Here is a 25337-nt window from a genome sequence, read left to right on the forward strand (position 1 = left end):
CACAATAACAACATCTATAAACCGAGAATATATTCACAAGAGTTTTAGGCACAGTATACAAAGAGTTTAATGCTGTTGTCCGTGTAGAGCAGGGGTGGGCAATCATGTGCCATGAAGGGCCGAGACATTACAGGTTTTCCTTGCTACCAGTCACATCAACAGGTGATTTCATTGACAACTAGGTGTTTGTGTTCAGGGGAGAAGCTCATCAGCAACCCACCTGCTGAGGTGATTGGTTGCAAGGAAATCTTGCAGTGTCTCGGCCCTCATTGCCCACCCCTGGTGTAGAGCCTGATCAGAACGTCTCAAATGAATTTCTTCTGTCGTGAATGTACTGAGATTACGGATAATGCACCTGGACACAGCATGTCCACACTAAAACCTTCAAAATGAGTGCATTACTTTAAAACTAAAACATATATCTAATATTTTCACTTCATAAAACTTCAGACGTGACGTTAATTAAAATAACTTGTCTGAAATTAGTTTGGTTAAAATCTTAACCATAAGTTAAAACTGTATGCCTCTGGATGACTTGGGTGATATTGCCAGCGTAAAAGTAAGTCCCTTCGGCTACTCCCTTGTTTGCACTCGGGGTCGCCACAGCAAATCCAAGGTGGATCTGCATGTTGAATTGGCACAGGTTTTACGTCGGATGCCCTTCCTGACGCAACTCCACATCACATGGAGAAACGTGGCAGGGGTGGGATTTGAACCCGGAGCCTTCTGAACTGAAACCAAGCGCATTAACCACTTGGCCACCACCCCTGCTGCCAGCGTAAAGAAATTAGCTTTTTTCCTTTCTGTGACCAGTTAGTTCTCCTTTGCCTGCAGAGGATAGAGCAGTTTCTTTTGGAGCCAGCTCTTTGTTTGCAGAAAATAGAATTGCTAGAATCTACTACAAAACATTTAACAGGTAGGTATTCAACTGATTTTAGACTTAATAGATGTTTGTAACTGTTAAGCTTTGTTCACCATGCCTGCAAAAATATGTTAGTGGTTTAAAAATTATCGGACCAAAACTTGTCTGAAGATAATTGGTCCGATGGTGGTTTTCAGAGTTATCTGAAAAGCTAATCTGATAATGAAAACATTAGCTTCGATAATTAGCGGTTAGCGGATGAGTGGAACTGTGCCCACCACTGATTGGAAGGAACTGGAGAATAAGCGAATCATATTCTGTGTGTGTGGACACTGACTCTGTAAAACCATAGCATGCATCGTGTCCTTTGACCTCTGCCTCATGCTTTGCTGTTGTTGTGTTGTGCAGCTGGTGGAAGTTTGCCTGTTTGTGCTGGATGCAAACAGAGGATCTACGATGAGCAGTACCTCCAGGCCCTCAACACTGACTGGCACACCCTCTGTTTCAGGTACTCTTCTCCACACGCATCGTCACATTGATCTGTTTTTAATGGAAGTTGATAACTTTGTTAAGCAGACAGGGAATTTCTTGACAGCTCTGTTCAAACGGTGTCCTCTGTAGTTACATCACCTATACCTCAAACACATTTGGACTTGGATCTGTTTGGGACCTTCTAAGAACAGGGGTGCCCAACCTTTTTTGAACCGAGATCTACTTTTAAAGTTGACATTGTATCGAGATCTACCGAGCTATATCGAATGCCACAGCGTAGCCCCAATATAATGTGCACCAATACATAACACAATTTTCTGGCAGGTTTTAACAATAATAATGCATCATTGAAGTAAATGTGCATGGTGGAAAAGAATAAGCACAAGTAGGCCTAGGACTGGCCTCAAGTTGGAAAAGTTCCCTACCTTAGTGGGACTTCTGGCCCCGAGAGGAGGAAGTTAGTCTCTGTCATAGTCCAGACAGTAGGAGCTGAGTGCAGCTGGAAGCAGGCACTCATGCACTCTGTCTGCATTAGATTCCAGATTTGGACATTCATGTCAGGTCTTGCTCTGGATTTGAGCTCAGTGTCATTTTTCAGTGTGAGGAGCCACATTGAAGAGTCATGCCACTTTGGACGATATACAGTCCACATCTATATTTTCCCCAAATGGAAAACAGAGAAAACTGACAACAGTCAAATTCTGACAAGATGCTGTGCACGTGATCAGTCTGTGTCCTAGTGCTTGAGTTCTGTGTCCATGTGTGGAAAGTTTTGCAGGTCACACTGTTGCAACCTGTTTCATAGCACATGTAATATGCCTCTAAACTTGCTTTCAAATCCAAAAGCTGCGCGTATTCAGCATGGTTTGAACGTTTCAGAAATTCTTTAATTTCAGGCAGAAATTTAGAAATTTAGCTCTGCTGAGCCACCTAACGTCTATGTGTCTCCTCCAGCTGTGAACTTAATAAATGTGTCCTCAGACTCCTGGCCCGAACAGAACATTGCAATCTTGTTCGCCACATTCATCACTCTTGCTCACCAACTTCCTCAATTCCTGTACTTTTTGAGTGAGCAGAGGGGATTTAGCCAGGTTAGCATTAGAAGTTAATATAGTATTTCTTGTGAATCGTCTGAAATGCCTTTCCAAATTCCCTTTCTTCAGTAAAGCCACATTTACCTTGCAGAAAAGACAGAGATGGATTTGTCATTCTAATAAATGAAAAAAATAATACAGGATGAAAATTGCAATTTTTCTTATCCACCATAAAAGAGCTCTTCTTCTACTCCGGCATTTAACAGCAGCCAGCATCCTTGTTGGTGCATTGCTGCCACCTGCTGCATCAGTCTGTTATAGCAGCACTAAATCTTCTCAAGTCCAGTGACAGATATTTGTTTCTTTGTTTTTTTTTTTTTTTTTTTTCATCCGATCGACTGGTTGGGCACGACAGTTCTAGATTAAACTGGAGTTGTAGTTTAAATATTCTCGCATGTCTATCAGAAGGAAATTTTAAACTAGTTCAGTATAACAGTATAACTGATGTTGGTGGTGTTTATTAGTCCCACCAGATCTGTGTGTGGGGGTGGGGTGTCTACAGTACTTGATTGGACCTCATTTATTCTTCCAGCTGTCCTTTTTGTTTGGATCATATTTCTTGTTTTGCCAGACTTTTTGTGTGAAGACTCACTGTCATCGTGAACTTGAAGTTTGTCTTCACATGCATTATTGAGTAATCATTACTTGTTTTTCATTCCGCTGCTCTCGGTTTTTGTTCGGGGTGGCCACAGCGAATACAACCGGATCCGCATTGGTAATTGGCACAAGTTTTATGCCGGATGCCCTTCCTGACGCAACTCCAGTTTTACCTGGAGAAACACACACAGCCGCTGGTGTTCCAAAGAGGTCTCCCATCCAAGTACTAACCAGATCCTGCTCTGCTTAGCTTCTGAGATCTGACGGGATCAGGCTTACACAGAGCAGACTGGCTGCTGAGTAATCATTACTTAATATCAATTAATTAGTTTTGATCACTTACCCAAATTAGGCCATTTGTACTTTTTAGTACTGGTTTCTCTGTAATAAACGTAATGTACAGTATTAATTCAAGTTTTCACATCTTTATTTGTTACCAAGACAACAGAGCCTCTATCTCATCTATGGGAAAACTTTAATGCATTGTGGTGGATGATTTGGGTGTGCAGGAGGCCCATGGTTAACAAAGTGTCCGTTGGCTGCTTGATGAAATGTCACACATTTACACTCGTTGTGTTGGGGTTTTGATTTTTATTGGGCTAACATCTCTTGGCTGACTTTATTTATTTATTTATTATTATAATGTGCATGTAAGAGAGTTGTAGAAACTGTGCATAAAGTTATTAAATTTGCCGTGCAGTAAGTGTTTTGTCTGTAATGAGCAGGCTGTGCAGAGAGGTGTCAATTGCCTTTAATTTTTTTTTTTCTTCATTAGATCTTGATCCACATATAGAGGTTAATAAATGTGGGGAGAGGGTTTCTTGCACAAATTATGACCATGTTTCATTCACACAAGGATGTTAAAGTATTTTATCGTATTGTGATGACTTTCTTTTAGAGATGTGGTGTTTTATTTTGAGGTGTGTCGTGTCTTTAGTCTAGACTTCACTTTATTATTTTAAGCAGACTACTAATTAGCATTAAAGGTATAGTGCCACTGGGGTTTTTTTTAAGTTATAAAAATAATTTTCTTTGGCACCACTATAGTTTTATTCTTTAGCATTTAGATAAGGTATTAATAATATGATCCAAATTCATGCCATCTGGAAACCATGTGAAATTTCAGCCCCTGAGGGGGACAAATTCAAGAGATCAGATGCTATGAGCAGCATTTTGGAAAGATTTTTTGATTTACATGAAATCTAATGTAACATGGGTCAAGGGTATTCTCAGAACCGCACACATATGCTTCCTCCTGTAGTTAGTCTGCATGACAGTGATGAATGAAAAGAAAATATTCACTATGGAGTTTCCCAGAAGATAAATGTGTCCTCTTCTTTAAAATGAGCTGTAATTTTGCAACATGTTACAAAAATATACATTATAGTGTTTGGATTTCAGTTGAAACTAATTTTTCTCAGTTTTGTGAAATTTGAAAGGCCCTATTAAGTGTTTAAAGCCCATGTTGCTGTGAAACTGTAGTCAGGACCTCTTCACATATAACACGATTTAAGTTGACTAGCGCACGAAGGAGGAATTGCATGTCAATTGTGAAAAATCTGAGCTGCCTCAATGCCTCTTACATGTCGCTACTGCCTCCAACGCCTTTACACCTGTTGCTACAACTATTTGCACACACCAGTGGCTGAAAGACAGACTGTGCCCTTTGAGAGCCCATTCAATCCCTCTCGCGGCACGTGTCGGCCAAATTCCAGGTGGCACACATGAACATCTAACACCACTCGCTTGGCACTTAGAAAATGTGTGGCCATTCGCGCTGTCAGCATGAAAACAGTCAGCAGACGATCACTTTCAAGCTGGATGTGGAATTTGTCTAAGTGCCCCCACGACTATGAAGTTGCCAAGTACACATGTGGCATGGCAGAGTGTCGGCTCCCCCCACAACACGTATGCGTGTGTTTTGCATGCCCCCCAGACGAGGCACCTCTCATTTGATCACAGACTGACACCTTGGTCTGTGTGCTGAACGGACAGAGGGCGTGGCTGGCTGTCAACATCTCTGGACCTGGACATCACAGCTGCAGAACACTTACCGTGTTTTGGTAGACGTGTGTGTGTGTGTGCTTGCTGTCCTCACATGGAAATACATAACATATATCGCTTTTGTGACGGGCTGGAGAGCATGCATAGCGCACACATTGGCAGGCTGCCTCAGGTGAAACGGACTGTCAGATCATAACACACAGTGGGCGATCTAAATGTCACGTGACCCACGTGATCTCTGTCCCACATGACGCTGTGTCTCTCCTGCGGCGCGTCATCCACAAGACACATGGGCGGGGCCAGCTGGACACGCCAGGTTCAGCAGATGTGGACATAAGAGCGCACTGCTCCCTTCATGTCATTTCATGACTGTACATCTGTGACCATGGGTCATCTACAGAGGAACAGGCGGTTCATACTTGTATTGTCCGCTTGATAAGAGGGATTCAGTAAAATGTGATATTTTGTTTTTATGGTGTGTGGTTTTATTTTTTAAATATGTCCATCTCCTTTATGATTTCAGGCATTTTTTTAGCCCTAGTTTAGGGCTAGTAGCCGGTGATCACCTTAGTATTTCCTGTTTTTCTTGTTTAATGCTGGCAAATTATACTATATTTCTTGTCTTTCTGATGCCTGATTCTGTTTTGTTGTGTTTTTTTGTTTTTCTCTGTTCAAGGTGCAGCTCCATCCAGAGATGGGTGTGGTTTTGTGCTGGAGACCCTCCTGTCCTGTGCAAGAACTGCATTTCCTATATACAGTGGTCCCTCGTTTATCGCGGGCGTTACGTTCCATAAATATCCCGCGATAGGCGAAATCTGCGAAGTGGCCAGCGTTATTTTTTTTACAATTATTATAGACGTTTTAAAGCTGTAAAACCCCTCACTACACACTTTATACACTTTTCTCAATCAGGCATGAACATTTTCTCACTTTTCTCTCATGTGTAAACACTCTCAAAGTTCAAACCTGAGTAGAAAAATAAGACCAACCTGTTTTCAGGCCCAAACATTTGTTTGAGGAATAAAAATAGAACGTTTTCCTATAAATAATTATGATGGCTTTTAGAACTAACAAATTTAATTTTAATGATCAACCTACGAGGTTGGACACATAAGAAATTATTAATAGTGACTGACCAGTATTTCACAGTTCCTCTGATCGCGCCTCTTCGTCCTGGCGCCGCTGCGCTGTCACATCTTTTTCCACTGACTCAAACCTCGCTGCAGGTGTCTTTTTCCGAGTGAAGAACACAGTTATGGGTAGTTGTTTGCTCTTTTTTCTTCTGGGCGAGAAGATTCTTATAAACAGACACGCAGAACACAATGCGCGTGCTCTCCCTTCGCGGTGTCATGACCGGCTGCTTGATGAGGCCGCGGAACACAATGCACTGTAAAAAAAAAAAAAAGAAAAAAAAAAAAAAAGCATGCAAAATTGGACTAAATAAAATCCACGAAACAGCAAGGCCGCGAAAGGTGAACCGCATTATAGCGAGGGACCACTGTATTCATTTTGTGACTTGTTCTTTAATTTGTCTGTAGCATGGTCTATGGAGAGGGTCACCCCTTTGAGTCTGGTCTGCTTGAGGTTTCTTCCTCAGAGGAAGTTTTTCCTTACCACCGTTGCTCTGGGGGTTAGTATGGTTAGACCTTACTTGTATGAAGCACCTTGAGGCAACTCTGTTGTGATTTGGCTCTATATAAATTAAAATAAATTGAATTGAATTTTTCTGCAACTTATACAGGACAGTGATGGTAGCGCACTGGTAAAGTTTCTGGCTGGCAGTCAGAGATTTTGTAAATTGCAGGTTTGAATCCTGTGGGTGGCATGTATTTTATTTTTTTTCACAGCAGCTGCACAGTGTGTTTACACATGCTCCAGCTGCTCGCATTGTGTTCCTGCTGTGATGTTTTCATGCATGTGACAGTGTAGTGCACGAGCATCCCAGCACCTACCCGTCGGCTCGATGTTTTTGTGGTTCGCACATACGAGCTGTTCCGTTGTGACTCATCCTGATTTGTACTTATTCGTACTATGTGTGAAGGGGCCCTAAGTTTGGTTTTGACTTGCTGTCAATCCACATTGATTGTAGCTGGTCTGAAACGTGTGTTGGAAGCCTGTGTGGAGCTCTGGTGTCACAGCTGTAACTGCCAGGACGATTAACATTTCCACAGCAGGGTTTGAGGTTGGCTTTACTTTCCACAGGTTTTGTTTGGGTGGTGAAATAGGCAGGTTCATGTTTCATTCTTGAGTAGGTTTTACTCCACAGGAGGTGCCACACCACGAAGATCTGTGACACATTAGACTGAATTGTTAATGATAGTTTCATAGAAATGGAAAGTTCATTTGCAGAGGCTCTGTGTGGTGGAGGAATCTACATAAAATTTGTTTTGGTTTTCAGATTTTTTTACTTTTTTACATAAATATGCAAATATGTACTGGATTGAATCGCTCAAGTTTAATCCAGCTCTGTTGGATAGAGGTTACCTTATGTCATTAAATAAATGCAGATATTGTGCTGGGTTTTGCTTGCATAAACCCATTTTGGATGCATTGTTTGCTTGCATCACTGCATCCACCACCTCCAGGTCCTGGATAGAAACCAACCAGGCAGACAACTGCTCCATCCACACCTCTTGAAGTTAACATCAATCTGTTGCACCCAGGTGAAATTTGTGGGCATCGTCTTGGTCTTTTCTAACTGCTGTGGTCCTCAACACTGAGGCACCTGTGTGCTGGATCGTAACATCACTTGTAGGTTTTCCAGAGAGACCTGGAAGAGTCGTTTTGAAACCCAGAGAGGGAGTAGCCCCCTTCATCAGGAAGAAGCTCTAGCATTTTGCTTTTTTTTAAATAAAAATAGAAGCCATTTCCTGCAACTTCAGCTTTACATCTTATCTAAAAGCAGAAGTGGATATAAGCTTTTTTAAATTTGTCATTTTTAAAAAAGTGTTCTGCAAACACAGCCCCACTAAAAACACTGTAGTATATACGCCAGGCCTGTATGTGGTGGCCTGGCGTATATACAAAAAAAACAGAGATGATGATGATGTGGAACATGTGCATAATCAGTGGAAGGAGCTAATCAATGTAGCAGCTGAAGCTTGAACTTTACAAAGTCGCACACCGAGTTAAATAAAGCCTTTTAAGAGAAAGAGGGTTCACTGGCTGTTTTATCAAATCTGCCCTGATCATCTGAAATGGACTTATTGCGTATTTAAAGTGAAGTAATCACTGTGTTTTTTAAACATGGCCTGTGTGCTGATCCACTTGCTGCTCTCCACCTCGCAGTCGAAGCAAAAGGATGTGCAGTTTAACTGAATTAAGTTTAACTACTCATAAAATGCCTTTATCGGACTGATTCTTATCAGATTCGATCAGAGTTTTCATCTGTTCATCAGCAGGATGCGCAGCATGTTTATCATTGCGGCTTTTATGAAAAAGCTGCGCTCCACAGCCTAGCAAGCTGCGTTGACGTGCATGCGGAGCCCCTCCACTGACTCAGGAGTTTGCAGACTGCTGGCGCTTAGTCTGGAGAGCTCCAAAACTCATGATGTGCAAAATTAAATAATTACATTGGAAAACAGGGAGGCAACGCCCTAAACTTGAAAGTCTGCATGATGGCACTGCTTAAGGAGAGCCCAGTGCCATTGCTTAAGGAGAGCCCAAATTGGCATCGCCAAACACTTCTGTCCAGTAACTTCATGACTGTATACGTTCTTTCCAACTGTCTCATAGGCCAAGGACTCTGATACGTGAACGTCAGTCTGACACTTTCACATACGGATACTTCTGATTGCAGAGTCCAGAAAGTCATTGAACAATTGCACAATTGACAATTACAAATGCAGGTTCTCCGACTGCATACGTGTCTTTCCATACGTCTGAGCTGAGCTCTTGCAGCTGGCTGTGCTGCACGTCAGGATGTAATTTATAAAGAACGCAGCACGTCTCATTTTGGGAGGAAAAAAACATTTTAGTCAATTGTAGTTTGTCTGTATTAACGTTTGGAAAGAGGTGTCATTTTATTTAAAGCGGCAATTTGTTTTGAAGTTATTAATTCTGACTGGACTCTGTCTCGACAGAGCCGCGCAGCATTTGGAGCTCTGCCAACGGAACGGAGGACGATTCTCGTTTTTTGACTGCAACAAGACAGGAGTCCCAGTTAGTGACTTTAATCCACACAAAAGTGACTCATGATTAACATATTTTAATGGCGTTCAGAGGGGTTAAGAAGCGGACTTGCCGCTTCTGAAGAACAGCAAATCAAAGAACCAACAAGCCAGTCCATTGAAGCATTGCTTCATTGGTTCACGCTTCAAAGTGGAGTCGCGCTGCAGAAATGGTTGTGGGTCTGTAATCAACGTAGAGGAATGACCATTGTCCCGACAAACACCCTCAAAAATAACTGCTGCTCTGAAGGACCAATAAGGGAATCGTTAAGCAAAAATACTATTGATATTGGTGGATCAAATCATTTCTTAACGATACCTGAAAAGCGATTAGTTATATATTGGTTCTGATGTTCATCAACTTATTGCAAATATTGGAGATCTCCCAGAGGGCAACCTGGTTTGCCAGAACCAATACGCACCACAAAGAAGCACTGCTGATTTTCGTGCTTGCTTTCAGTGAACACTTGAGAACTAGGATGTCTTGACTTCATGCGTGTGAAGCTGAACTGCTCCAGTCACATCCAGAGGAGTTATGTGTGGGAAGAGGAAAAAAATAAATGTCTCTATAGTTCCATTTTATACTCTGCATGATGTTTGGTACATTCATTTGAATCTGGGAATTTGGCCCTTCTTCCTCATGTAGTTCATAGTTCCTCTTAGGAACCCTGTGCAGTCTATTAAGACATGATCGTGCTTGTACAATCCCAACGGGACTCGTTTATCACTGGTTTAAAGGCAGTTTGTCTCAAAATGGAGAAACAGCAAGTGTGCACATTTGATAAACTGGATTAAGATGTATAAAATATATTTTATTTTCTTCTGGGTAATCTATTGACTAACCATGTCAACTCTGGCTGACCTTTCAGTGTTGCATTTTATTTATTTATTTTTTCCAGATTAGGTTTTGACACTTGAAAGTCATGTGTCCTGATGTTGTCTCTGCACACCTGAACTCTGCAGTCCACTGTGCTCGTATCTCCTTTTTTTGTTGACCTGTGTGCCTTCTTAAGTTTAAAACAAATTACTAGTTTTTAAATAGTAAGTAAGTGGTAGCACGGTGGCTTAGTGATTAGCACTGTTGCCTCACAGCAAGAAGGTCATGTGTTTGATTTCCACCTGTGGCCTTTATGTATGGAGTTTGCATGTTCTCCCTGCGTTTGTGTGGGTTTCCTCTGTGTGCTCCGGTTTCCTCCCACATTTAAAGACATGCAGGTTAGGTGAATTAAAACTTTATAATTGTCCAGGTCTCTCTTGCAAAAGAGGTCTCGATCTCAATGGGACTAACCTGGTTAAATTAAAGTAAGTCCCTTTAGCTGCTCCCTTGTTTTCACTTGGGGTTGCCACAGCAGATCCAAAGTGGGTCTGCATGTTGATTTGGCATACGTTTACACCGGATGCCCTTCTTGACCTGACATCCACATTACACGGAGGAATGTGGCAGGGGTGGGGTTTGAAACCAAGCGCACTCAGTTAATTGTCAGGTCAGTGCAGTCACCTCCTGTCCCATTGCACGACTCTCGTTTGAGTGCATGAATGAAAAAGCATTCACAGATGGTTGAGATGTACTAATGGACATTGATCTTGTCAGCCTGCAATATGAGACTTCCGCTACAGATTTTGAAAGGATGCTTTCTTCATAGGAGTCCCTTGAATGATGCTTTCATTTTCTTAGAGAGAAATTGAAAATACAAGCTTATGAGATTTTTCTTGATCACATTTCACCCCCCCAATTAAAAAAAAAAAAAAAAAAACCTTGTTTATGCACAGTTTTCTTAAACACTCGATTGTTGTTTGACTACATTAGGACATTTTAAGAAGTCATGAAGTCTCTGAAGGGCTGTTTAGGTTGATGAGATGGTTTTAGGGTTGATGTTTGTAAATTGGGGCTACTTCAGAAAAGGATTGTGGTTTGTCTTGTTCATGTAAAAATCACGTTAGACTGAGCTGAGAGAAACTATTTACTCTGAAAGTGGGGCACTTTTCCCATTCTGTTCTATTATTAAGAAGATACTGTTTCACATGGTTGCTGCTATTGTGTAAAATTCTCTCTCTCTGTCTTTCTTTCCTGGTTTCTGAAACACTGCAGGAGATCAAATGGGCTCTTGTGTCGGATCTCTCCTGAACATTTGAGTTTGTTGTTGTTTGTAGAAACCCCACATGATCGTGGAAAGATATTTGTAATGATGCACTGTTCACACTCTTTCCCAAATGTAGCTGTGATACTGATTTGCTTTTCACTTTCGAACCTCTGGATGTCACTGTGGGGAACTAATTGTGTTCATACTGTGTAAAGATCTGAGGTTCGGATCCTCATTGGGGGCAAAATAATACAATATATAGTATTTATTTATTATTATAAACATGCATGTGGGGTATTTGGGGGTGCAGCTGTAGATGCCATATTCATTCTCTTTATTAAGAAAATAAAAGCAAAAAGTTAATGATGCAAACTTTAAATGTAGCAGAGTCATCAAATGTGAAGCAGCAGCCAAGAAATATGGTGCCAGAGTTTAATGTTAGAAGATGCTCACAAACAGAGAAAAGTTTAACTACATCCTAAAAGCAACAGTGTGTCAGCACATGGTTGGAAATCAAAAGTAAAAAAAAAAAATATATATATACACGACTAGTCACACTTTCCCAATGGGAAGGTTTTTAGCTTATCAAATCAATTTTATTTATATAGCGCCAAATCACAACAAACAGTTGCCCCAATGCGCTTTATATTGTAAGGCAAAAGCCATACAATAATTACAGAAAAACCCCAACGGTCAAAACGACCCCCTATGAGCAAGCACTTGGCGACAGTGGGAAGGAAAAACTCCCTTTTAACTGGTTGACGCTGAGGGGAGAGAATCAGGAAAAAGACATGCTGTGGAAGAGAGCAGAGATCAATCACTAATGATTAAATGCAGAGTGGTGCATACAGAGCAAAAAGAGGTGAATTAAAAGAAACACTCAGTACATCATGGGAACCCCCCAGTAGTCTAAGTCTATAGCAGCATAACTAAGGGATGGTTCAGGGTCACCCGATCCAGCCCTAACTATAAGCTTTAGCAAAAAGGAAAGTTTTAAGCCTAATCTTAAAAGTAGAGAGGGTGTCTGTCTCCCTGATCTGAATTGGGAGCTGGTTCCACAGGAGAGGAGCCTGAAAGCTGAAGGCTCTGCCTCCCATTCTACTCTTACAAACCCTAGGAACTACAAGTAAGCCTGCAGTCTGAGAGCGACGCGCTCTATTGGGGTGATATGGTACTATGAGGTCCCTAAGATAAGATGGGACCTGATTATTCAAAACCTTATAAGTAAGAAGAAGAATTTTGAATTCCATTCTGGAATTAACAGGGAGCCAATGAAGAGAAGCCAGTATGGGTGAAATATGCTCTCTCCTTCTATTCCCTGTCAGTACTCTAAGCTGCAGCATTTTGAATTAACTGAAGGCTTTTCAGGGAACTTTTAGGACAACCTGATAATAATGAATTATAATAGTCCAGCCTAGAAGAAATAAATGCATGAATTAGCTTTTCAGCATCACTCTGAGACAAGAAATTTCTAATTTTAGAAATATTGCGCAAATGCAAAAAAGCAGTCCTACATATTTGCTTAATGTGTGTATTGAAGGACATATCCTGATCAAAAATGACTCCAAGATTTCTCACAATATTACTGGAGGTCAGGGTAATGCCATCCAGAGTAAGGATCTGGTTAGACACCATGTTTCTAAGATTTGTGGGGCCAAGTACAATAACTTCAGTTTTATCTGAATTTAAAAGCAGGAAATTAGAGGTCATCCATGACTTTATGTATGAAAGACATTCCTGCAGTTTAACTAATTGGTGTGTGTGTCCTCTGGCTTCATGGATAGATAAAGCTGGGTATCATCTGCATAACAATGAAAATTTAAGCAATGCTTTCTAATAATACTGCCTAAGGGAAGCATGTATAAAGTGAATAAAATCGGTCCTAGCACAGTACCTTGTGGAACTCCATAATTAACCTTAGTCCGTGAAGAAGACTCCCCATTTCCATGAACAAATTGTAATCTATTAGATAAATATGATTCAAACCACTGCAGCACAGTGCCTTTAATACATATGGCATGCTCTAATCTCTGTAATAAAATTTTACGGTCAACAGTATCAAAAGCTGCACTGAGGTCTTACAGGACGAACACAGAGATGAGTCCACTGTCTAAGGCCATAAGATCATTTGTAACTTTCACTAATGCTGTTTCTGTACTATGATGAGTTCTGAAACCTGACTGAAACTCTTCAAATAGACCATTCCTCTGCAGATGATCAGTTAGCTGTTTTACAACTACCCTTTCAAGAATTTTTGAGAGAAAAGGAAGGTTGGAGATTGGCCTATAATTAGCTAAGATAGCTGGGTCAAGTGATGGCTTTTTAAGTAATGGTTTAATTACTGCCACCTTAAAAGCCTGTGGTACATCATATCTAAGATCAAATCATTAATTAATGGTAGGGCTTCCTTGAGCAGCCTGGTAGGAATGGGGTCTAATAGACATGTTGATGGTTTGGAGGAAGTAACTAATGAGAATAACTCAGACAGAACAATCGGAGAGAAAGAGTCTAACCAAATACCGGCATCACTGAAAGCAGCCAAAGATAACGATACGTCTTTGGGATGGTTATGAGTAATTTTTTCTCTAATAGTTAAAATTTTATTAGCAAAGAAAGTCATGAAGTCATTACTAGTTAAAGTTAAAGGAATACTCGGCTCAATAGAGCTCTGACTCTTTGTCAGCCTGGCTACAGTGCTGAAAAGAAACCTGGGGTTGTTCTTATTTTCTTCAATTAGTGATGAGTAGTAAGATGTCCTAGCTTTACGGAGGGCTTTTTTATAGAGCAACAGACTCTTTTTCCAGGCTAAGTGAAGATCTTCTAAATTAGTGAGACGCCATTTCCTCTCCAACTTACGGGTTATCTGCTTTAAGCTGCGAGTTTGTGAGTTATATCACGGATTCAGGCACTTCTGATTTAAAGTTCTCTTTTTCAGAGGAGCTACAGCATCCAAGGTTGTCTTCAACGAGGATGTAAAACTATTGACAAGATACTCTATCTCACTCACAGAGTTTAGGTAGCTACTCTGCACTGTGCTGGTATATGGCATTAGAGAACATAAAAAAGGAATCATATCCTTAAACCTAGTTACAGCGCTTTCTGAAAGACTTCTACTGTAATGAAACTTATTCCCCACTGCTGGGTAGTCCATCAGAGTAAATGTAAATGTTATTAAGAAATGATCAGACAGAAGGGAGTTTTCAGGGAATACTGTTAAGTCTTCAATTTCCATACCATAAGTCAGAACAAGATCTAAGATATGATTAAAGTGGTGGGTGGACTCATTTACATTTTGAGCAAAGCCAATTGAGTCTAATAATAGATTAAATGCAGTGTTGAGGCTGTCATTCTCAGCATCTGTGTGGATGTTAAAATCGCCCACTATAATTATCTTATCTGAGCTAAGCACTAAGTCAGACAAAAGGTCTGAAAATTCACAGAGAAACTCACAGTAACGACCAGGTGGACGATAGATAATAACAAATAAAACTGGTTTTTGTGACTTCAAATTTGGATGGACAAGACTAAGAGTCAAGCTTTCAAATGAATTACAGCTCTGTCTGGGTTTTGGATTAATTAATAAGATGGAAGATTGCTGCTAATCCTCCGCCTCGGCCCGTGCTACGAGCGTTCTGGCAGTTAGTGTAACTCGGGGGTGTTGACTCATTTAAACTAACATATTCATCCTGCTGTAACCAGGTTTCTGTAAGGCAGAATAAATCAATATGGTCCTGTTGATGTGACTTTAAAGGGTTCGCATTCAATTTTCACTGAACTGTTACTTAATGTAATTGTTTTCCTTTGTCTTTTCAATTTTAATCTTTTGCTGCAGTTTTCTCTGCAGTACACTTCATTATTCCTTTTTGTAGCAGCTTGCTGCAGGTTGCACTTTGTGTGCATCTCCGAATGACACACTGAGTGAACACATTAACATGTCTTCATGCATTCACATCAACAGTTATGCAAAACGGTGTGAGTGCAAACAGTTGAGGCACAACTGTCAGTTGTCAAGGACAATCTGACATGCAGCCTGCAGCTCTTCCTGTACCGTTAGCCGCGTCCGTCTCCATCTGTCCCTGCGACAAACTGACTTGTGCAGGAGCTCCCACTGTGCATGAATAAGGTGTATAATCTTGTGTATTTGGCTGCATGGAGTAAAGTGTGCACAGCTTGAATCTTTATGCTGAGCTGTTGAAATTTCTGCATTAAGTCTGCTCTCCTGCTACTGTGGTCCAGTGAAGTTTGGCTCGGACTACATAATGGGCCGCAGTGACTGCAGTTTTCTGCCTGCAGAGGAATTCTGCCTGGTAACAGAAGCTGCATAGCAGAGATATGAATATCAATCATAGTCCACATATACGAATACTCTTAATGGATAAACCAGATGTTGAAATCTTACAATGTTGAAAGCTCAGTAACTTTAGCAATGTGGCATTGTAAAACAATAAATATCCCCTAATAAGTCCCTTCGGCTGCTCCCTTGTTTGCACTCAGGGTCGCCACAGTTAATCCAAGGTGGATCTGCATGTTGAATTGGCACAGGTTTTACGCCGGATGCCCTTCCTGACGCAACTCCACATTACATGGAGAAATGTGGCGGGGTGGGATTTGAACTGAAACCAAGTGCATTAACCACTTGGCCACCACCCCTGCAAAACAATAAATATCCCCTAAGGTGTAAAAGTCATTTTGATGTTTCAGACAGATTATTGAGACAAAAATGATGCTTGTTAGCTGGTATCATGTTATAATCTTAATGTCTCAAATTGAACCGTGTTGATGGAAGATATAAAATAGTAATGTCGCAGCTAACAATTTTCTTTTAGCTCCTTCTAATTAACATACTATAAAATTTGTTAATATCAGATCAAAATTTCCTGTCAACTGTTCAGATATCTTCTTTTAGCTGACCGACATTCAGGACCATGGCAGAGAAAAGACCCTGCAGTTCATTACAAACCCTGCAGCGGGTCTGTAATGAACTTTTCCTGCAGCGCGGCTTTGCTTTGAACCTTGAACCAATCGAAGTAGGGATTCGCAGATCAAAGCAGTGCTTCGATCTTTTGCTTTGTTGGTTCAATATTTTATTTCGCTTTATCTTAATTTTTCCCCCCTAAAACTGTAAAGAGCATATATCTGTGAGTAATATTTACCTTTTTTTGTTAAACCGACCTGTTATGGTCTTCTGAAACAGTTGATAGATGTATTTTATAATTTAAAAACGGGACCGACGCTAACGTGTTAGCATGTCTATGGCGTTTTCAATGTTAAAGTTAGCATTAAGCTGTTCACATCTCAGCACGTTTGTGTGGATTTGTTTTCTGTATAATAATTAATGGCTTGGCGTTCGTTGTAAAAGAGTCAAATTGTAATTTTTTTTTAAAATTTTTATTCATATATTAATAATATAGCAACAGCAACATAATAGTAATAACTCATAATAAGTAATAATGCTACAATACAATTTTAGAGAAAGAGACAAAAAGAACCTAATGAAACAAAACACAACAGAAAAGATAAAACCAACTAACAATTAAAATAAATAAATACATACAGAAATAAATAACTATAAATAATGACTCTAGTGACTCTTACACCTCTACTTCATCCCTGTTTTATTTAAGTTTAATGACAATTTGTTTTGGTCAAACCATATTTTTAATGTGTTAATTTCTTCAGTGATTTCCTCCAGAACTATCTGCCAAACTGGAAAACTGCTGCATCCTAATAACAGCAGAATACTACTGGAATAAATTTGAATAAGGGAAGTTGGGTTTTTTTCTCACCAAAATGGATGCTGCACTGACTTCAGTTTTTTGTCTGGAATAGTCCCAGATTGCATTTCAGAGCTTCTAGAATTCAAACGTTTTTGTGCAGGTGGTGTTGGGGTTAATTTTGGCTTTCAGCTTTTTTTGTTTTTCACCACTTTCATCCCTGAATATGTCAATCGTGAGTCAGTTTTGTGCAGATTAAAGTCACTAACTGGGACTCCTGTCGTGTTGTGAGAAAGAAACGAGAATCGTCCTCCATTCTGTTCACACAGCTCCAAACGCTGCGCGACTCTGCCGAGTCGCATTAGAACAATAGAGTCCAGTCGGAATTAATAACTTCAAAGCCAAACGCCGTTTAAATCAATTGACACCTCTTTCCAGATGTTGTAATACAAACAAACCGCAATCAAAATGTTTTTTTTCCTCCCAAAATGAGACGTCCTGCACTGACGTGCAGCAGCCAGCTGAGCTCAGCTCAGGTGTGGAGAGACATTCACACCAAAATGTCTGAAATCAAATGGTTTTGAAAAAACTACAGATTTTATTTATTTTTATTTATGTCCAGAGATTAAGGATACAGGGAGCAGTTTAAAATGTTGCTGACATAGAAAACCTGTAAAACCTACTCTTAGTACACAGAAAATTCACAAGAGGTATCGATAAGGAATCAGATCGATAATGGCATCGATATCAATAAAATCGTATCAATACTCATCCCTAGTATACAGTATGACGCTCATGTCATTGGACAAAGTGTTTGCATTTTTGAATGTTGAGTAATAGAGGTCCAACAATGATATATTTCAGATCGATGTCAGTCTGGACTAACAAGAGCCATCTATTACACATGAGTTATGTCAGCTATGTATGTTTTCCTTTACAGGAGTACACTATTTCTTAACTAACCATTTAACAAAACATCAATTCAATCTGTGAAGCAAAGTACATCCATACAAATGGTGGCTTGGTGGTTAGCACTGTTGCCTCACAGCAAGAAGGTTTTGGGGTCACTTCCCGCCCTTTCTGTGTGGAGTTTGCATGTTTTCCCTGTGTCTGTGTGGGGTTCCTCCCATAATCAAAAACATGTTTATTTAGTGTCGTTCCTTTCTCTGTCCCTGACCAAGGCTATGTCTTTATATCGGGAGTTGGCCCCCGGATGCCGGACTGTTGCTGCCCACTGCTCCTAGTGGTTGGATTGTGTCTAACTGTAATTGGGATGGGTTAAATGCAGAAGACAAATTTTGTTGGATGGATATATGTATATATACAATGACAATAAAAGGCTATATTATTTATTTATTTATTTATTTTTCAGCAGATACTGAAAGTTCCAGTATCTGTATTGTTGAACATGGGAAAAGTGGTATCACTGGGTAGTACGGCAAAAAAAAAACATAATCATGAGCACACACCCTGTGATTCACGATCATGCTGCCAGTTTGAACAGTATGATGACTGAATCCTGGAGACACCAAAGGGTTTATTATTTGAACTTTGCAATTTTTAACAAAACAGAGAATAACGATATAAATACTGTGACACTGGTGCTTAATCTTTTTGTTTTTGTTGTTGTTTTTAATTCAATACCTGTGCACAATATAGGCTGTTAAGCTGTTTCCATATTGAGTAACATTGTACATTATTGCCGAATTTCAATTTATTTTCATTTATATCGTGCCAAATCACAACAAGGTTGCCTCAAGGCGCTTCACACAAGTAAGGTCTAATCTTACCAACCCCCAGAGCAACAGTGGTAAGGAAAAACTCCCTCTGAGGAATAAACCTCAAGCAGACCAGACTCAAAGGGGTGACCCTCTGCTTGGGCCATGCTACAGACAAAATTACAAAACAATTCACAAAACAAACATACAGGAAATGTTGCCAGGCACAGGACTGTTTCCAGAACAGATACCATTGAAACTGACAAACTTATTCACTCAGTGGTACATGCTATCTCCAGTAAATAAATTAGTCTAGACTTCTTTTTTATTCTTAAAATGGCAATGTTTTGAAGCATTGTTCCAGAGTCCACATAAAAAAGAAGACATATTGAATATACAGTCATCACAGGATCTGTACATGTAACATTTTCAATGCTGCATATGATGTGCATTTTTTTTTGATGGACATAGTTGGATTTTGGTCCATCAGCATAACTAGAACAATTGTCATCTGTAATATCATCTCAACGGGCCACACTCAGATGATGTTGTAGTTGTGACAGGACATGCTTTGCCAAAACTCTGAAGTAGGCAGATCCACCGGGACTTCTGTTGTGTGTTATACCCTATGTGTGAAATTGCAACACATACTGTATGTAGTTACTATAAAGCTACTCTAAATGCATATTTGCACATTTACTCCTGATTCTATTATTCCACCATAAAATAATCACTAAACCTAGACCCACTAAGAAGATCCTATGGAGCCGCCACTGACAACACTGCTGTATTGGACAGTTTATCTTGTTTGTGCACACAGCACATGCATAAAAATACACTCAACAAAAATATAAACGCAACACTTTTGGTTTTGCTCCCATTTTGTATGAGATGAACTCAAAGATCTAAAACTTTTTCCACATACACAATATCACCATTTCCCTCAAATATTGTTCACAAACCAGTCTAAATCTGTGATAGTGAGCACTTCTCCTTTGCTGAGATAATCCATCCCACCTCACAGGTGTGCCATATCAAGATGCTGATTAGACACCATGATTAGTGCACAGGTGTGCCTTAGACTGCCCACAATAAAAGGCCACTCTGAAAGGTGCAGTTTTATCACACAGCACAATGCCACAGATGTCGCAAGATTTGAGGGAGCATGCAATTGGCATGCTGACAGCAGGAATGTCAACCAGAGCTGTTGCTCGTGTATTGAATGTTCATTTCTCTACCATAAGCCGTCTCCAAAGGCGTTTCAGAGAATTTGGTAGTACATCCAACCAGCCTCACAACCGCAGACCACGTGTAACCACACCAGCCCAGGACCTCCACATCCAGCATGTTCACCTCCAAGATCGTCTGAGACCAGCCACTCGGACAGCTGCTGAAACAATCGGTTTGCATAACCAAAGAATTTCTGCACAAACTGTCAGAAACCGTCTCAGGGAAGCTCATCTGCATGCTCGTCGTCCTCATCGGGGTCTCGACCTGACTCCAGTTCGTCGTCATAACCGACTTGAGTGGGCAAATGCTCACATTCGCTGGCGTTTGGCACGTTGGAGAGGTGTTCTCTTCACGGATGAATCTCGGTTCACACTGTCCAGGGCAGATGGCAGACAGTATGTGTGGCATCGTGTGGGTGAGCGGTTTTCTGATGTCAGTGTTGTGGATCGCGTGGCCCATGGTGGCGGTGGGGTTATGGTATGGGCAGGCGTCTGTTATGGACGAAAAACACAGGTGCATTTTATTGATGGCATTTTGAATGCACAGAGATACCGTGACGAGATCCTGAGGCCCATTGTTGTGCCATACATCCAAGAACATCACCTCATGTTGCAGCAGGATAATGCACGGCCCCATATTGCAAGGATCTGTACACAATTCTTGGAAGCTGAAAATGTCCCAGTTCTTGCATGGCCGGCATACTCACTGGACATGTCACCCATTGAGCATGTTTGGGATGCTGTGGACCGGCGTATACGACAGCGTGTACCAGTTCCTGCCAATATCCAGCAACTTCGCACAGCCATTGAAGAGGAGTGGACCAACATTCCACAGGCCACAATTGACAACCTGATCAACTCTATGCGAAGGAGATGTGTTGCACTGCATGAGGCAAATGGTGGTCACACCAGATACTGACTGGTATCCCCCCCAATAAAACAAAACTGCACCTTTCAGAGTGGCCTTTTATTGTGGACAGTCTAAGGCACACCGGTGCACTAATCATGGTGTCTAATCAGCATCTTGATATGGCACACCTGTGAGGTGGGATGGATTATCTCAGCAAAGGAGAAGTGCTCACTATCACAGATTTAGAGTGGTTTGTGAACAATATTTGAGGGAAATGGTGATATTATGTATGTGGAAAAAGTTTTAGATCTTTGAGTTCATCTCATACAAAATGGGAGCAAAACCAAAAGTGTTGCGTTTATATTTTTGTTGAGTGTATATCTAGTTTCATATCAGTGAAATTTGGGTAGAACTCTGACATTAACAGACTGACTATAACTAATTATGATCACTTTTCATGGGTAGTGAGTTACTGTGACATGCTTCTGTATTTAATAAAAGAAGGTTGCTGTTCTACTTAAAGTAAATGAACAGGTGTTCTTAGGCAGATGTTGCATGTTTGTTAGTTGAAGTAAGGTTAAATAGATGTATAACAGGAAAATCTCGGTCTGCTGCTACAATACAATAAAGAACTTAGGAAATGACACCACAGGGTGGGAGGAGCTGCCATGGGCAGAGTTTGTGATGTCGTAGGGTCAAGTCTGCTCCCATGGGCTGGCAGAGGACAGGAAATAGTTCAAAATAATGCATGCGTAAATCCCTTCCCCCCAAATTATAGCTGAATGAAGACAGGAAAAAAAAGAGGAAGTTCAGAACTTGACAGAGGGTTTTACTCAAGTTTGTGTCAGTCTGATTCTGAGGCCGGCTGAGCAGAGCTGGTTAAACATCATAGCCACTGACATGAATCGTCTTCCTCACAGTCACACCGCTCCGTCTCCTGTGGGTGCCGTGTCACCAAAGGACCAACATGGCAACAAGCTGTTTCAATGCAGAAAGTAAGTGAACAGATGTATTTATGTGTCAGTGAAACTCTTTGTTTATCTGCGCACTGTTTCTCCACTTTGAAGTAGGACTGCACTAACGACATTCTTATTTGATTAATCTAGTTAAGGCCCTGGTTACATCACACCTTGATGATTTAGCCAGTATATGTCAACCGTATTAAAAAAAAAATGCTAGTGTACATTTTAATAAGTTATGGGTATGTTTTATATAAGGTAAGAGCATGCTGATATACAGCCTAATACACTGAGCTCCTCAAAAAAATTTGGGCATGCTGTAGGACATAAGTTGTGTGATTGTTGACAAGTGTTTCTTGTAATTTACTCATAAGTTGAAATCCATCCATTAATGCTGTCTATTGATTGGCTGAAAAAGCTGCAGTTCTCATGCGGCCAGACTGTTTCATCCACACATGGAGTAAATATAAAGTCTTGTTTCAGTCCAAGAACATTTATCCACATAAAGCTCCTGATTTTGGAAAATGACATCAAAATACTTTAATACCTTGTCGTGGCCGGAAATGTAGCATTTTAAAGCAAGTCCCTCTGTGGTTTTTCTGCTCTGGGTGCATTCTCAGAGGATGCTGGTGTAGTGTGATCAGCCAGAAGCACTGTGATGGTTTAAACTTTTAAAGCGCCGGTTGCTGTTGGTGTGATTATTTAGAAATTATGGATCTGTTGCTGTGGATGGTTGGTGTCTGAGAGGATTAGAATCTGACTCAAATTTGAGTTGTTTGTATTAACTTTAATACATTAGCTGAAACCCTCTAAATGAAAACTGTGATTGTTGATCTGTTGGATTTTCACATTACACAGATCAGCTGACTGTCAGTTGGAGTTTCATTTCCTGTCATATTTTCATACAAAGGCTCTTAAACCCACATGGAAATAACTGACAGAGTCTGTCTGAAATTGATGTAGTAACCTCTTTATTCGCATGAAGTACAGAAACTGTTTGAGGGATGTAGATGGTGAAAGTGTCACTGTGGGTTTTAGATGATACACTCATTTCTCCTAAATTGTATCACACTTCCTTAATTGTAGGTCATAAAACCAGTTGTCAGTCACACTTGTATTTGAGTGATTCAGAAAGTTGAATTTTATATTGATGTTGAATCAAATTGTCTTTTGTGCGACATGATTGTCTCGGTGCTGCAAACCTGTTTACAGATAACTCGTCATAGTTATTCCTGACTCTTCAGTGCAGAACAGAGCATGTAAAAGGCTAGAATATGCAATATAGTCTTTTTTTTTTTTTTTTTTTTTTTTTTTTTTTCTGAAGAGGGGAAATAAAAATAACAAGTTGCATGCAGATAAGTTTTATCCAGAAATACCAGACTGTTATCCTGGGAAACCTTTTCTTTTTCTTTCCTCCCTTTGTCAGCATCATCTGTTACTTATCTTCTGTAGCTTTAAACTGAAAAATTTGAGTTTCTAACTTTATTCATAGCATATGTACATGCCTAAAACACCCTGTTAACATTCACGTGACATACAGAAATTATATATTTTTTTTATGTTAAAGCAAAGAGGTCATACTGTTTGATGCATTTTTTTTAAGAGCTATTTAATTTCAAACTAAAGAAAAAATGCTAAAATATGATTAACTGATTGATGTTACTATTAAATTGGATCTTTAAAAATAGACCAAAAATAATGGGTCAAAAACTGGTCAGGGAGCTTTGAAAATAGACCAAAAATAATGGGTCAAAAACTGGTCAGGGATCTTTGAAAATGGACCAAAAATAATGGGTCAAAAACTGGTCAGGGATCTTTGAAAATAGACCAAAAATAATGGGTCAAAAACTGGTCAGGGATCTTTGAAAATAGACCAAAAATAATGGGTCAAAAACAGGTCAGGTGTCAAATACAAGAAAATTAAACATTAGATAGAGATTTTTGTTTTTGTTTAACAAAGCATTTGAATTTTTTGTATAAAGAAGCTACAATGTTTTTGTTTTTTTTAATTCATTTTATTTTGCTACAGTGTAATTTTAAAAATGTACTAATTTACTAACTGGTGCTCAGATCCTGACCCCCTACAAAAATAAATAAATAAAACACCTAATTTTGTTTTTCGGTTATTACTGTTGTTACTATTATTACTACTAATGCAATAACTGTTGTTGTTGTTGGAGTTTTTTTGTTTTTGATGGGGGGTAGTCATTGATTCAGCTGCAAATCCGTGTGTTGTCCTCAGAACTAGTACAATTTGTACCTTTTTAAAATATAGCTCTATAATTTCATTATGTTGTGTTTATGGTATCTCTGGGAATTTATTGCCTTTCGTGATGACATACTAATTGCTTGCTGTTTTGTGCTTTTGTATCTGCAGCGTGCACTCAGCTGCGTGATAAATATCTCACAAGCAATGACGCTTAATGTGTGTCACATAAATTAAACCACTTGTCACGCGGTCTTTGGTAGAGAAATGAAAACATGTCTGGCACAAGTGCTTGGTGTCACATTTGCAACATATATGTTGTCGATTGTCTGCATTGTGATTTACACAATGTACACTCATGGTGATTATTATTTAACCTTTGTTTAATTAGCCTCAGTGGCTGTGGCTGCATAGAGTATAAAATCAGTTAAGAGGAGGCAACACTGAAAGACTTTCTGAAAAAGAAAACTTGAAATTTCAGGGACAGTCTGTCAGAAGGCATATGGGAGACTGAAGCCTAGATTTAATCAGTATTCTTGTGTAAAAATCCTTCTTTGGCCCTCTCCATTGTGAAGCTGGGACCGGTGGTGCAACTATTAAATGTTGCACTATGCATAGCTTCACCAGTCACAACCACAGAAACCTAGAACCCCCCCCATCACACATAGCCGGAATCACGCAGAGTGCCGTCAGACTTATGAATCATTGCTCATCATTCAGCAATAAAATTATATAACTTCAACCCAGTTTTCCTACGAAATGCATGAGGCAACCTGCCTCATTTACATTCAGCTGATGAAACTATGAACCAAAACCACCTCCTGTGCTTCACTGTCACAGGTTCGTATACCTGCTGACATTTGCACTGTGCGTCTGGTTTGATTAATATCTTGTTCCTGAGTTTCACCCTTTGGCACTCACTATAATAGTTTAATCAAACTTTTAAAAATTCAATTTTGTTAAACTTTTCAGAGGCAAGAGCTCCAGACTTAAATCCTGCCTGTCATTAAAAAAGATTAACTCCCACATTTTCTTCCTCTTATGTGAGACTTTAGTATTCCATATCACTCCCACCACCCTGACAGAGTTCTAGAGACTCCCTGGTAGCTCCTGTGTGTACATCAAAACCTTGTCTTAATGCAAGATGCTGACCAACAAATTGTTCCCATTGTGCATGTTGTCACCCTGCATATATCAACTCCTAACATCATCTGTTAAATGTTTTCACTATTTTACAGCGTATCCGGAAAGTATTCACAGCGCTTCACTTTTTCCACTTTTTATATTACAGCCTTATTCTAAAATTGAGTCAATTAATTGTTACCTCAAAATTCTACACACAATACTCCATAATGATGTGAA

The 25337-nt window shown here is 40.0% G+C and overlaps 1 protein-coding gene and 1 pseudogene across 2 annotated transcripts in view; one reads left to right on the forward strand and one right to left on the reverse strand.

Moving 5' to 3' along the window:
* The window catches only part of limk1a (LIM domain kinase 1a), a 149417-nt gene that overhangs the window by 19075 nt on the left and 105005 nt on the right, over window positions 1-25337 (forward strand). The window contains exon 2 of one of the 2 annotated variants that reach the window (XM_034169336.1): window positions 1271-1370. In XM_034169336.1, the coding sequence (XP_034025227.1) occupies window positions 1271-1370 (100 nt within the window). Of the gene's footprint in view, window positions 1-1270; window positions 1371-21670; window positions 21806-25337 lie in introns of those variants that run through there. The other variant, XM_034169337.1, reaches the window with a different exon arrangement.
* On the reverse strand, window positions 3231-3346 carry LOC117509675 (annotated as a pseudogene).

Source organism: Thalassophryne amazonica, chromosome 4 (assembly GCF_902500255.1).
Source record: "Thalassophryne amazonica chromosome 4, fThaAma1.1, whole genome shotgun sequence".
In the NCBI taxonomy this organism is placed as follows: Eukaryota; Metazoa; Chordata; class Actinopteri; order Batrachoidiformes; family Batrachoididae; genus Thalassophryne; species Thalassophryne amazonica.